At 52.2% G+C, this 12,350-nt stretch overlaps 2 protein-coding genes across 6 annotated transcripts; one reads left to right on the top strand and one right to left on the bottom strand.

Annotated features, from left to right (window-relative positions):
• The first annotated feature begins 45 nt into the window (after positions 1-45).
• On the top strand, positions 46-9,812 carry VWA7 (von Willebrand factor A domain containing 7). Of its 4 annotated transcripts, none has more exons than XM_049888907.1 (18): positions 46-219; positions 548-796; positions 1,111-1,392; positions 1,969-2,065; positions 2,670-2,780; positions 3,246-3,441; positions 3,556-3,725; positions 5,404-5,516; positions 5,745-5,861; positions 6,331-6,516; positions 6,985-7,117; positions 7,265-7,417; positions 7,530-7,622; positions 7,975-8,025; positions 8,143-8,444; positions 8,523-8,662; positions 8,862-9,036; positions 9,145-9,812. In XM_049888907.1, the coding sequence occupies exons 2-18, from the start codon at positions 563-565 to the stop codon at positions 9,316-9,318; spliced, it is 2,727 nt and encodes a 908-aa protein (XP_049744864.1). In that variant the 5' UTR covers positions 46-219; positions 548-562; the 3' UTR covers positions 9,319-9,812. The 4 variants fall into 4 exon arrangements, with proteins under 4 accessions (XP_049744864.1, XP_049744855.1, XP_049744869.1 ...); XM_049888898.1 differs by having other exon boundaries at positions 7,969-8,025; XM_049888912.1 differs by lacking the exon at positions 7,975-8,025.
• A 212-nt stretch (positions 9,813-10,024) lies between these two features.
• On the bottom strand, positions 10,025-12,195 carry SAPCD1 (suppressor APC domain containing 1). Of its 2 annotated transcripts, none has more exons than XM_049889002.1 (6): positions 11,936-12,195; positions 11,328-11,445; positions 10,973-11,113; positions 10,392-10,487; positions 10,204-10,308; positions 10,025-10,111 (listed from the first exon to the last, which is right to left on the bottom strand). In XM_049889002.1, exons 2-6 carry the CDS (start codon positions 11,439-11,441, stop codon positions 10,025-10,027), a joined length of 543 nt encoding a protein of 180 aa, XP_049744959.1. In that variant the 5' UTR covers positions 11,442-11,445; positions 11,936-12,195. The 2 variants fall into 2 exon arrangements, with proteins under 2 accessions (XP_049744959.1, XP_049744964.1); XM_049889007.1 differs by having other exon boundaries at positions 10,204-10,293.
• Positions 12,196-12,350: the final 155 nt, after the last annotated feature.

Below are 12,350 nucleotides of genomic sequence, written 5' to 3'. Positions count from 1 at the left end.
CCACACTGCAGCTGAGGGAGGCCCGCCCCTGATATCAGAGGCTGCTCTGGCCTTGGGCAGGCATGAGAAGAGGGGCCAGGGGCCACCCATCCGGGCCTGAACTGACCCTGCATGGGCCTCCCTCCCCCTCCACTGAGTCCTGGTTAATTATAACTCTGACCTAAGTGCCCTGTGACACCACACCCTGGGCCAGCCCTGCCCAGGAGACCCAGCAGCCAGGTAGGGGAGAGGCCTGAGTGGAGAGACTTCCAGTGTGGGGGGTGTCCCTGTGGTGGGGCTAGGGACTCAGTCTGGGGCTGGTGAGGGGGGCCTGGGGAAGAGGCCTAGGACCTCTCTCGGCAGGTGTTTGTCCTGCTGGCGTAATAAGGCCTTCAGGTTGTCTGGGTGACCGAGGAGAAGGTGGGGAAGCCAGGCAGGAGCAGATAACATGCTTGAGGCAAAGCGGAAGTATGAGGAAGAGGCCCAAGCAGGTGCCCATGGAGACAAACAGCTGGGCCTGCCCTGGAATCACTGCTTTCTCCCCCCTTGAGAGCCTTCTGTCCCCCAGGTCAATGTCTTGGCCATGCTTCCTGCAGAGGTGCCCCGACCCTACCTGGGCCCCTCAGCGCTGCTCCTGCTGCAGCTGTTGCTATCTCCCACATCCGCCTTCTTCCCCAATTTCTGGAGCCTCCTGGCTGCCCCTGGCTCCATCACCCACCAGGACCTGACGGAGGAGGCGGCACTCAATGTCACTCTGCAGCTCTTCCTGGAGCAGCCGCCCCCTGGCCGGCCGCCTCTTCATCTGGAGGACTTCCTGGTGAGCATCCTGGACCCTATCATATCCCAGCCAGGTTCCTCAATTCCCCGGGACCTTTACTTCAGGGACCTGGTTACCAAAAGAAGGGAGACTCCCCCAACCGTCAGCAACAATAGAGCAGGAGGTCTCGTCCTAGAAATCAAAGAGTCCTCCCTCCTTAGAAAGGCCCAGGATCGCCTCTCCCTGGTAGGGCCCACATTACCCTCAAATCCTTTCATACCCAGCCTTGACTGCCAGTTGCTGAGGTAAAGATAGGCAATGGTCCAATCCAAGAGGCTTCCACTGGAGCCCCTATCCCCTACCACTCTCCCCAGGGCCGCACCCTTCTTGCTGACGACCTCTTTGCCGCCTACTTTGGGTCTGGATTTCCTTCCCGGCGGTTCCGTGCAGCCTTAGGGGAGGTGTCTCGTGCCAATGCAGCCCAGGACTTCCTGCTGACTTCCAAGAATGACCCTGACCTGCACTTTGATGCTGAACGGCTGGGCCAGGGGCGCGCACGCCTGGTGACAGCTCTAAGGGAGACTGTGGTGGCGGCCAGAGCTCTTGACCACACCCTGTCCCGCCAGCGCCTTGGTGCTGCCCTTCATGCCTTGCAGGTGAGAACAGAGCTGCATATAAGGTAACGGTAAGAGGGGTCTTCACTTCCAGTCTTCCTATCTCTCAGATAGAGAACTTTCTGATGGTGCCCTCTTCATCACACCTCCCCCTATTCTAGAAGGGACTGGGGCACTGCCTGCCAATGCCTTGAGGCTATTTCCTAATTCCCTATCACCCAAAATGGCAGCACTTCCTGTGGAAACAGCAAGGAGGCCATTGTGGCTAAAGAGAAGTGAGAGTGAGAGAGGAAGGTGGTGAGGTTGGAGAGGTGAGGGGGAGCAGCACATCATGTAGGGCCTGGTAGGCCATTGAAAAGCTTCTCTGAGTGAGATGGAAAGAAACAGTGGGAGAGTTCCCACTTTGGGTAAAACTCAAAATAAATGAATGAATTTGTAATTAATTGTTCTGGGCAATGGTGAGAGAGCAACAGAGGGAGATTCAGAGTATCTGACAAAGCACAGTGGAGATGGGAGGCTTTCTGGGTGGGGAGCTCCAAGGAGTGCCTTGTTAGGGCAGAAGATGTGAGAGCAATCAGACTAGTGCCTCACTTTTCTCCTTCCGTCCCCCGGAACCAGGATTTCTACAGCCACAGCAACTGGGTGGAACTGGAGAAGGAGCAGCCACACCCTCACCTCTTGTGGCCAAGGCAGGAGCTTGGGAGCCTGGCACAAGGTACAGACATGACCCAGGTGATAGGTGGAAGTCCACTGAGCCACCTCCTCTCTGTCTACTCAGCCACAGTGTCACATGACATAAGATGTGGCATCACTTCATCTCTGGAAGGACTTGTGAGCTCCCTTAGTCCAACCAAGGGCCAACTATGTGGCTTCCCCAAGGTCTCACATCGAAGAACGGAGCCAAGGCCAGGTTTCCAGGCCTCACCTGAATGCTTGTCTTTCATGTGGCTTTCACCTCGTACTGGGTCACAGAGTGCCATCTCACAGTCCCCTCATCCTCCCAGCTAGACTCAAAACCAGAAGCTACTTCTTGTGCCCATTATAAGTTCACTTCCTGTCCACAGCTCACAGAGGGATAATCCCCAGAGAATAGGTTCTCAAACTTCTTGGGTGTTCAAGCATGGTCACAAGCCTCAAACACTCAGTCTCATGGACAGTTGCATGAACTTCACGTTTCAGTTCTGAAACCCTCGTCATGGTACCTACAGGCTTTTCACTTTGTTCCAGCTGGGAAGAAAAGCCAAAGAAGTTTGGATGGACAGGGATATAGGCTGGGGCCGGGGGAATCGTGTGCTCTAGCTCCTTGTCTCTCTTCCCAGAAATCGACCATACCTGCTCTGATTGCGAGCAGCTAAGCTGCCTTGGGAATTTGCTGGACTTCCGGCTTCTCACCTCTGGCTACTTTGGAACACATCCCCCAAAACCTCCAGGTACCAGACACAAAAGCCCCTTAGAAGCAAGGGGAGAAAGTCCCTGCCTTTCTGCTGACCCTTTCCCTTGAGTCCTCAGTGCTGAAGGCCCTTGTCCCATTTCCTACGGCATCACTTCCTGGAAGAAGGAGAGGATGTTGGCAATGGGGTGGGTGAATGAAGGCCCACTGAGGTGGCCATGACCATTGGGGTGGGGGCAGCTTCTTGCTCAGGTGATAGGACTTCTCCATTGCCAATGGGCAGCTTTTGGGGGCTGACTGGAGGGAGCAGGAAGCCACTGTTTGCCGTAGTGACTGACCCCCCCTCCACATTTACTCTACATTTGCCCTCCACAAAAAGTCACTATTTCCTGCTGATCCTTTGCAAAGGTAAGAGAGGATCAGGCAAGGCCAGAAAGGCCATCATTTTCTTAGAAAGCAGTGGATTTTTGACCTCCGCCCTCCAGGATCCCTTTTCCCATCCCAGGGAAATGTAGCCATGGAGGCCATTTTGACCAGAGCAGCTCCCAGCCACCCCGGGGAGGCATCAACAAGGATAGCACATCCCCAGGCTTCTCTCCCCACCACAAGCTGCACTCCCAGGCTGCAAAACTGGCCCTTCTAGCCTCCATCCAGGCCTTCAGCCTCCTTCGAAGCCGCCTGGGAGACAGGGGTTTCTCCAGGTGAGTGGCATCCTGGAGGCTCGCTCCCTGATAAGTGCTCCTGGGGAAGCTGAGAAACCTAGGATTGGGGACGAATGTGCAGACCTTTCACTGGGTCTTTTGCCTGCTCCCTAGGCTGCTAGACATCACCCCAGCCTCCAGTCTGAGCTTTGTCCTGGACACCACAGGCAGTATGGGTGAGGAGATCAATGCTGCCAAAATCCAGGCTCGCCACATTGTGGAGCAGCGGCGGGGCAGCCCCATGGAACCTGTCCACTATGTCCTGGTGCCTTTCCATGACCCAGGTAACTGTGGTCTGGAGAGGAGAGTCAGGGGAGGGAAAGTCCAGGGCAAGGTGTGAGTACCCCTGGTGGGAAAATGGGCCTTGTAGCTCTAGTTCTTTAGCAAAATGGTGGAACATCCTATAGTCCTGAGTGGGCCTTTACTGGGTACATGTGTGTATGGGAAACAATTGGCACTTCCATGTTTCCAAAATGGCAGCATTTTCCATGACAGTTTTTTTTTTTTTAATACTATGTTTTGATTTTTTTTTTAATTGTGGTAAATATATAGGTAGCAAAACACTTGCTTTTTATACAGTCCTCACATGTACTGTTCAGTGTTCCGTATGAGTTAAGCTTCATGATCCATGCTTAGGCAGATGGCCTCTGTTTTCTCAAGCTTCTATGCTAATAAATCATTTTCAATTCCCTCCATTTCCTGTAGACAGAGATTGGGATGAAGATTGGGCGTTGGTGGGTCCATCCTTCTGCAAAGTGTCTAAGACAACTAGTTATATCACATTTCTTTCCCCACTGAATTGGAAATCAAAAGATCTAGTATGGGTTGACCAGTCTTAGTATATGTTTTTAGGCTGGTCATTTAACCTCATTTTGCCTTAATTTTGTCATCCATAAAATGGGTCAGTATACCTGCCATACAAGGAGCCCTGGTGGCACAGTGGTTCAAGCCCACCAGCCGCTCCTTGGAAGAAAGATGTGGCAGTCTTCTTCCATAAAGATTACACCCTTGAAAACCCTATAGGGTAGCTATACTCTGTCCTATAGGATCACTATGAGTTGGAATCAATTCAACAGCAATGGGTTTGGTTTGGTTTGGTTTTTATGCCTGCCTTATCCTTGGACACTCTATGGGGCAGTTCTACTCTGTCCTATAGGGTCGCTATGAGTCGGAATCGACTCGACGGCACTGGGTCTGGTCTCTCCTGCCTATCTCCCAGGGCTGAAGGGATGATCAAATAAAATGCTTAGTAGGCTAGTCTAGTGGGCTAGGATTTCCCTAAGGGCAGAGTTTGAGTCTGATTTGCCTATACACATCTCTTAGTGTCTGGCACTTAATAGGGTCTTATTACATGTTTGCTGAAGGTATGAATGAATGAATAATTAGGAATTTAGCACTTATTATACATCAAGGCACTATTCTAAGATTTACAAAATCAACTCATATAGTTCTCCCAATAACCCTCTGAGGTATTATTGTTGTCTCTGAGTTTTCTGATGAGGAAACTGAGGCCCCAATTGCTTTTTTATACACACACATACCTAATAAAGGCCCACTCAAGAACACAGGAAGTGCCACCATTTTGTTAAGGTAGTGGAGTCATGAGACCCACCTTCCCACCAGGCCCAACACCTGCCCTGTCCTATACTAACAAGTATATATATATATACACATTAAAAAAAATTGCTCTTGAGTCGATTTTGACTCATAGCAACCCTATAGGACACAGTAGAACTGCCCCACAGGGTTTCCAAAGAGTGGCTGGTGAATTCAAACTGCCAACCTTTTGAGTAGCAGGCAAACACTTAACCATTGTGCCACCATAAATATAAGGGAATATTGTTATTTCAGTACTTGTTCACCCCAGGAGCACAGCAGACCTGTCAACTGAGGAGGTGTCCCTCGGTGGGAATGAGGGGAGCCCTCTCCTGGCTCATTTCAATCTCCTTTCTCTCTCACCAGGGTTTGGCCCTGTCTTTTCAACCAGTGACCCAGATAGCTTCTGGCAACAACTCAGTGAGATCCATGCCTTGGGAGGTGGAGATGAGCCTGAGATGTGCCTATCAGCCTTGGAGGTTTGGCCCATCCCTTCTCCTTCTGTTATCTCCTTCTTTCCAGGCCCTACCACCAAAAGAAGCTAGAAACTTCCTGGGACACCCCCCACCACCACCATCTTCCCTCCTCCCTTCCCCACCTTCACTCCAGCATTCCAGGGCCATATTTCCTTCTACTCTGCTGTCCCTTTCTCTCCCCATCTCCCTGCCACTGCCATTTTTAACACTAGCCCTTTCCCTCCCTGCCAGCTAGCCCTGTTGCACACACCTCCATTCTCAGACATCTTTGTCTTCACTGACGCCTCCCCCAAGGATGCCTTTCTCACCAACCGGGTGGAATCTCTGACTCAGGAGCGACACTGCAGAGTGAGCCTGGCTGGTGGGAAACAATGTTAGCCACCCAGTGATGTGGAAGACCCTATAGCAACAATCTCATAACATGTCATACCATACTATGATGGTAGAGCAGCCTGGGCATGGGGTGGGGTGAAGCAGGCAGTTAATGTCACATTTCCCAATACCTTTAATAATACTCAAGAATGAGAGGGCCTACCCTTACTGATGTTGAATTCATATTTGAACCTGCTCCAATAAACCATTTGAAGAACTGGAGATACTGTGAAATATTATGGCGACAGTTACAAGAGGTGGCCAACTAGTAACTGAAGTCCAGGGGATTGTGTCCTTGAAGACCCCACAGAAGCAGTCAGAGGGTAGACAGAGACCTTATCGGCAATCATCAGCTCTGTAGAAAGTTTGAGCACAGGAGACCCCTCAATCATGATAGTAGATGGCCCTTGGACACGATGAGTACTAGGATCTCTTCTGGCCATAGGTGACATTCCTAGTGACTGAAGACCCATCAAGGGTTCAGATTCGGGCCCGGCGTGAGGTCTTGTCCCCTCTGCGTTTTGAGCCATACGAGGCAGTAGCCCTAGCCTCAGGAGGAGAAGTGATCTTCACCAAAGACCAGCACATTCAGGATGTGGCAGCCATAGTTGGGGAAAGCATGGCTGACCTGGTGAGTAAGTGTGGGGGCCAGAGATGCCAGTGTCCTGCACTCAGAACTGAGGGGATGGGTGATATTATATCTCTCTTTCCCGCAGTCAAAAGGGAAATAGATCCCATTGCTGTGTTGTCATTCCAGTCAGAAGGGTGGGAAAGGAAGATTCCTTCCCTCTGAGATTCATTGCTATCCACCTTCCACATTGCTTCTTCCATATTAGTACCACCTCCCATCTTGGTATTCTGCCCTCCAGGCTGCCACAGGAAGTTCTGCCATCTTTCAAGGGGGGACAGGAAGTGAACACCTCTTCCTTAATCCCTTGCCGCCAAGTTTGCCATTGACTATAATAATCTCGCCCCTGATCCTGTACCCCTCTTTCACTGGTATCCCTTCTCCATGTGTGACTTAATTTCTATCTCTTTCTCCTGTCTTTGTTCTGTGTCTTATCTTCCCCCTATTTTTTGTTCCTGCCCATCCCTCAAGGTGACCCTTCCCCTGGAGCCCCCTGTCGTGGTGTCTGGGAGGCCATTTACATTCAGTGTGGATGAGCTGCTACAGAGGATTACAGTCCGAATTCACGGGGAGATCAGCACCTTCTGGATCATAAATCCTGCGGGTACCTTCATGTTTGTGTCTCAAGGGAAGGAGAAGAATGGAGACTGGAGAATGAGGGAAATGGGAGAGGGGACTTCAGTTCTGGGACTTGGAGGGAAGAGACAAAAGGAATTGCCTCATGTGGCAATCTCTTGTCCCCTCTCCCCAGGGGTCTTCCAGGGCCAGGAGGAAGGTGAGGGTCCTTTAGGTCACACCCGACGTTTTGGGCAGTTCTGGATGGTGACCATGAATGACCCTCTACAGACAGGGACCTGGGAGATCCAGGTCACAGCTGAGGGCACCCCCAGGGTGAGAGTGCAAGGTAAGGTGGGAGGTACTCCTGTGAAGAGGAAGGGGGAGAATGCAGATCTCAGAGAGCCGGGTCAATCACATTCATCTCAGAAGGGTGTCTGACTGCCTGTGCCCTCCCCCAGCCCAGACCTCCCTGGACTTCCTCTTTCACTTTGGGATCCCAGTGGAGGATGGGCCCCACCCTGGCCTCTACCCCCTGCCTCAGCCAGTTGCAGGTACACCTGTTACCCTCCCTCCTCCACCTTTTTCATTAATCCTCTTAAAATATTTTTTAAACTTTTATGTAATAATTTACATAAAGTGCACTAAGGGGCTCTGGTGGCAAAGTGCTTAAGCACTTGGCTGCTAACCGAAAGACATCAGCCAGGAGAAAGATGTGGAAGTCTTAGAAACCCTAGGGGGCAGTTCTACTCTGTCCTATAAGGTCACTATAAGTCGAAACTGACTGGCAACGAGTATTTTTTGGGGGCGGGGGGAGGGGGATTAAAGTGCACTTATCTTCAGTATAGAGCTTGATGAATTTCATATATACAAACCCATGTAATCATCACCTATTTCAAGAAACAGAACATTTCCAACACCCCAGCTACTGGCCCTGCCCATCAGTACCCCTCAGAGGTAACCCCTTTTCTCCATCCATACTCCCCAGGGGTAACCCTTATTCCGAAGGCCGTTCATTTTTTTCCGTGTCGCTGAATCTCACGCAGGCCACTCTTCTCCCCGCCCCCGTCCCAGGTCTCCAGACCCTGCTGCTGGTAGAGGTGACAGGGCCCGGCTCCAGAGGCAACTCTGGGGATCATAAGCCCCATTTCTCCCACGTTGTCCTTCGAGGGGTCCCGGAGGGCGCCGAGCTAGGCTGGGTGCCCTTGGAGCCCACGGGACCCCGGGAACGAGGTCTTCTCGCCGCCTCGCTGCCGCCCACCTTGTTGTCCACACCAGGACCCTTCTCTATGGAATTGATTGGCCAGGACGGAAGGGGGCGGGGCCTGCACAGGGCGGCCCGCCAACCCTGCACTGTGGTCCCTGTGCTTCTAGAGGTGAGACGCCAGGAAAGGATGCTGCTGGGGCTGGAGCGAGCTGGGCTGGATCATCCTCTGACCAGCTCATCTCCGCAGCTCAGTGGCCCACCTGGCTTCCTGGCCCCGGGCAGAAAAGCCCTTCTCAGCCTCCATATCACCAGTTTCTTGGGCCCTCAGGATCTCGACCTTAGGACATCGGTCAACCCCAGCTTTGCCCTCACCTCTAACCTCTCCAGGTGAAGCTCCTGAACCCTCCGGCTTCCTTCTGGCCCCACCAGTCGGTTCCCCGGGCCTGGGACGTTTATTATTCCGAGCCCCGCCTCTGACCCCTACTGATTGGCCCTCAGAGTCCTCGCGGGCTGCACTTGTTTCCGCCCCTTGGCTCTTGGATCCTTGGAGTCTGGGGCTTCCACAGGTTGTCTGTTCACTCTCCAGGGTTCGTCTGGGGCGGAATGAGTCTGCCTGGGGACGCCTGTGGCTGGAGGTCCCAGACTCAGCCTCCCCGGACTCCGTGGTGTTGGTGACAGTGACTGCGGTGGGTCGAGAAGCCAACTCAGTGCCCCCGACCCATGCCTTCCTTCGGCTACTTGTGCTGGCCCCGGCCCCGCAGGTGAGACACCTCTTCTTTCCTTCAGTGCGTAGGGTAAGGGGTAGGCGGTGTGGGCTTAATTTGGCAGCGCCATCCCTGCCCTGACAGTCTCTTCTCCTGTCCCCCTAGGACAAGCTCGCTGCGTCCGCTCACTCAACCGGCCCTGCCCTCACCACTGCCCGCCCTGCCGTTCGCCTCTCCACTTTGGTGACTCCGGGCAGGGCTGGGGGAGGGATGGTGGGCAACCCCTGGTGGGGCACAGTTGGAGGGATGCTGCTTCTGCTTAGCCTGGTCTCCTGGTAACACAATCCTCCTTAGAGGGGTGGGTCTCCAGGGCTGTTTTCACTCAGCCCCACCAAGAGAAGGGATTATGGGCCTCAGGGCCCCACCTCTCTAAGCTGGGATGGGGGTTCTCCTCATGCACTTTATTGCTTCTTTCTTAAAAAACCATCAGTTTGGGATAGAAGGCAATGGATTTTCCCACAATGCACTTTCCCTTCCAACCCTGTGGGAACCAAACCAAAGACTTATTTTTAGAGAGAGTTGCTTTCTGTTTCTCTGCAGCATCTTCATTCTACTATGTACTCATTCTTGCCCAGGCTCAGGTAGAGGGGAAGGTATGTGGGAGGAGACTAAGGATAGGAGTAGGGTAGGAGGTACCAGGAAGTGTTATTTATAAATTTTTTTAAATTTGAAACTCCAAAGCAGCTTCTATTTTATTTTTGTACTTAAAGCTGAAGGACAGTTTCAATGAACATGTCTTCTCCCCAGAGAGATTTCAAAGAGAGATCATTTTTGCACATCATATAGGGGAGAGTGAGGGCATGAGACACCAAAAAGATGAAATGGAAGTTTTCAGGAGCAGAAGAGAAACTACACCAAGATGTCTGAACTTCAGATGACCTACCAGCTAACCCATTTAGCTGTTGGGTTAAGAAGGAGAATAAGCAGGCTGAGGGTTCTGACTCGACCTCCTCCCTCACCAGACTGAGGGGAGTGGGAGGAGGCCTTAGACAAGGGTAGGGCCCTTCCACCCCTTGGGCTTAGCCATCTCCTCCTTTGGCTGGATGACTCCTTTCTGCTGCCTTGAGAACTCCTGGAGAAGAGGAGACAAACAGCCTGGGCATCAGAGGTCCTCCCTGTGCCATGAGGCGAGGGCTTCGCGTTCCCCACGCCCCTACAGTTTACCTGTTGCTGCCTCAAGTTCTGTTTCCTTGGCTTTTCCTTCCAATCCTGGGTGGTATAGGAACTAGCCTTGTTCAGTGGATGTAGGGAGAACTGGGGGGAAATGAGCTGTGTTTTCTGTTAAACCAGTGCTGACCCACTCCCCTCTCTCTCCGTTTCCCAAAAGCCTAAACTAAAAACAATAAACTCACCTTCCCCTGAATCAGATTCTGCAAACAGATGTTCACCTTTTGAATCTGGGATAACTGGGGGCCACGAGGCTCTGAGTATAAATCTGTAAGAAAATTCTAAAGAAAGGAGAGTTAGAGGCTGACAACATGTAGAAAAACTGAGGTCCACCTGCCACTTTTTTCCTATCCCCACAGGACATTCCTTTCCACATGGATCACCTCATCCCAGTAGGTGGAAAAATCCAATAGTCTGCACCTCCATCTCGTCAACATTCTAGTTCCTCCATCCCCTCAAATAGCACAATACCCTTTTCTCTATCTTTATGGATTCTCCCTGTCCATCTCTGTCTCACTGGAATAATCCAGGCCATTCCCCCTTGTCGATGGAATGATCCAAATCATGTCCTCTGAATGGAATGCAGACCAGCCTACTCCATCTCCAACAATGGACAGCACCTACCACGGTGGCATCCTGTCATTAGAATGCTGCGTCCGATTCATGATTCCTGCCCATTAACAATTCCCTCTCCAGGATGGTCTCAGGCTATGTCTACACATTCCCTACCCCCCAAATACACACACATACAGGGGCAGCCCCGTACCTCTCCAAGGGCTCCCAGATGCAGCTGCTGCCGCTGTGCCTCCCTCAGATGGCCCCCAAACCAGGCCTGGCAGTGCTCCAGCAGCTCCAGCCCCTGCCACAGGGCATCCTGTTCTCGCTCCAGAGCCTGCATCCTCTGAAGCTAGAAAAGGCAGGAAGCAGAAGTTGACTCTGGGCCACTGCCCTTCCTCTCAATCCCTGGCTGGGTTCATTGTCTGGTCACTGAGTGTGAACCCAGACTGACCACTGGGGACCTGGAGGGCAGGGGGAAGGGGAAGACTTATGAGTCCTTAACATTGAGTAGAAATATGCGGGCGCAGATCTAGGGAGACGGGCTTCCCTTGACTAACACTCACCCAGAGGAAGAAGCTCCGGGCCCCTGGGTCTTGGCGGCTTGTCTCCAGTGGCAGCAGCAGGACCGTGTAAGGGATCTGCACCAGGGGCAGCCCACTAGAAGCCCTGCTCCCCATGGCTCTGAGATGGGAAAGGTGGAGCCACTCCCACTGGTGCAGCTGGGCGGGTCCCTGCCCTCCACCCCTGTTTTGCACCCATCCTGCCTTGTCTTTCAGCCTCTCAGGGCTTTCCCTGCTGTGTCTGTCTGACGCTGGGGTGTTCCTATTTATGGGGAAACACCATCTCCCTTGGGCTCCTCTGTCTTCCTTCTAATCTGTTTTTGTAGGGCCTCCCTGAAGTGCTCTGTTTTCATGAATTCCCCCTGGGTAGAATCCGAGGGTCTCCCTACAGCAGTGTCACTGTGTTTTTAATGAGGCAGGGCAGGTCCCTCTATGGACTCCTGCCTGGAGTTTCAGCTCCTGCCTGCTCTCTTGTTTCATTTTGACTGGTCTAAGGAAACAATAACTCTATCCAAAACAAACTTTATTCCTAATATGAAACAAAATGTCCAGGAAAACTGAGGACTCTGGGTCTGAGAGAGATAAGGAAACAAAGAGGGCATGGCTTGTACCACTGGGGTCTTGGGAAATTGGGGAGCACAGAGGAAGAGCTCTCAGAGGATGGAAGTGGCCGCAGGCAGCACTTCCTGACTCATGAAAATGTCCAAGTCCAGGTTGGGGTCTTCCAAATCCAGTTTCAGAAACTTATCCACTAAAGTCTGGCAACTGAAGGGGAGAGAGAATGGTGGGATTTATGGGGGAAGAGATACATGAGTCTCTGAGGGCCGAGGGGAAAGGTTGCAACACAGGAAACCTGGGACCTTGAAGATGTAGGGATTTCAGAAAGAAAGAGTGGGTCTCTGAAGGGTAAAGTGCTGGAAGAAGGCTCTCTGAGTTCCAGAGAAGATGCTAAAGAGAACAGGGACACTGGGCCACACACTCACTTTTCCATTTGAGTGTTTTTTAGCAACTCCTTAACAGGCTTGA

This window comes from Elephas maximus, chromosome 1, assembly GCF_024166365.1.
Source record: "Elephas maximus indicus isolate mEleMax1 chromosome 1, mEleMax1 primary haplotype, whole genome shotgun sequence".
In the NCBI taxonomy this organism is placed as follows: Eukaryota; Metazoa; Chordata; class Mammalia; order Proboscidea; family Elephantidae; genus Elephas; species Elephas maximus.
Note: the sequence above shows the minus strand (reverse complement) of the source record. Positions and strands in the feature narration are given on the sequence as shown.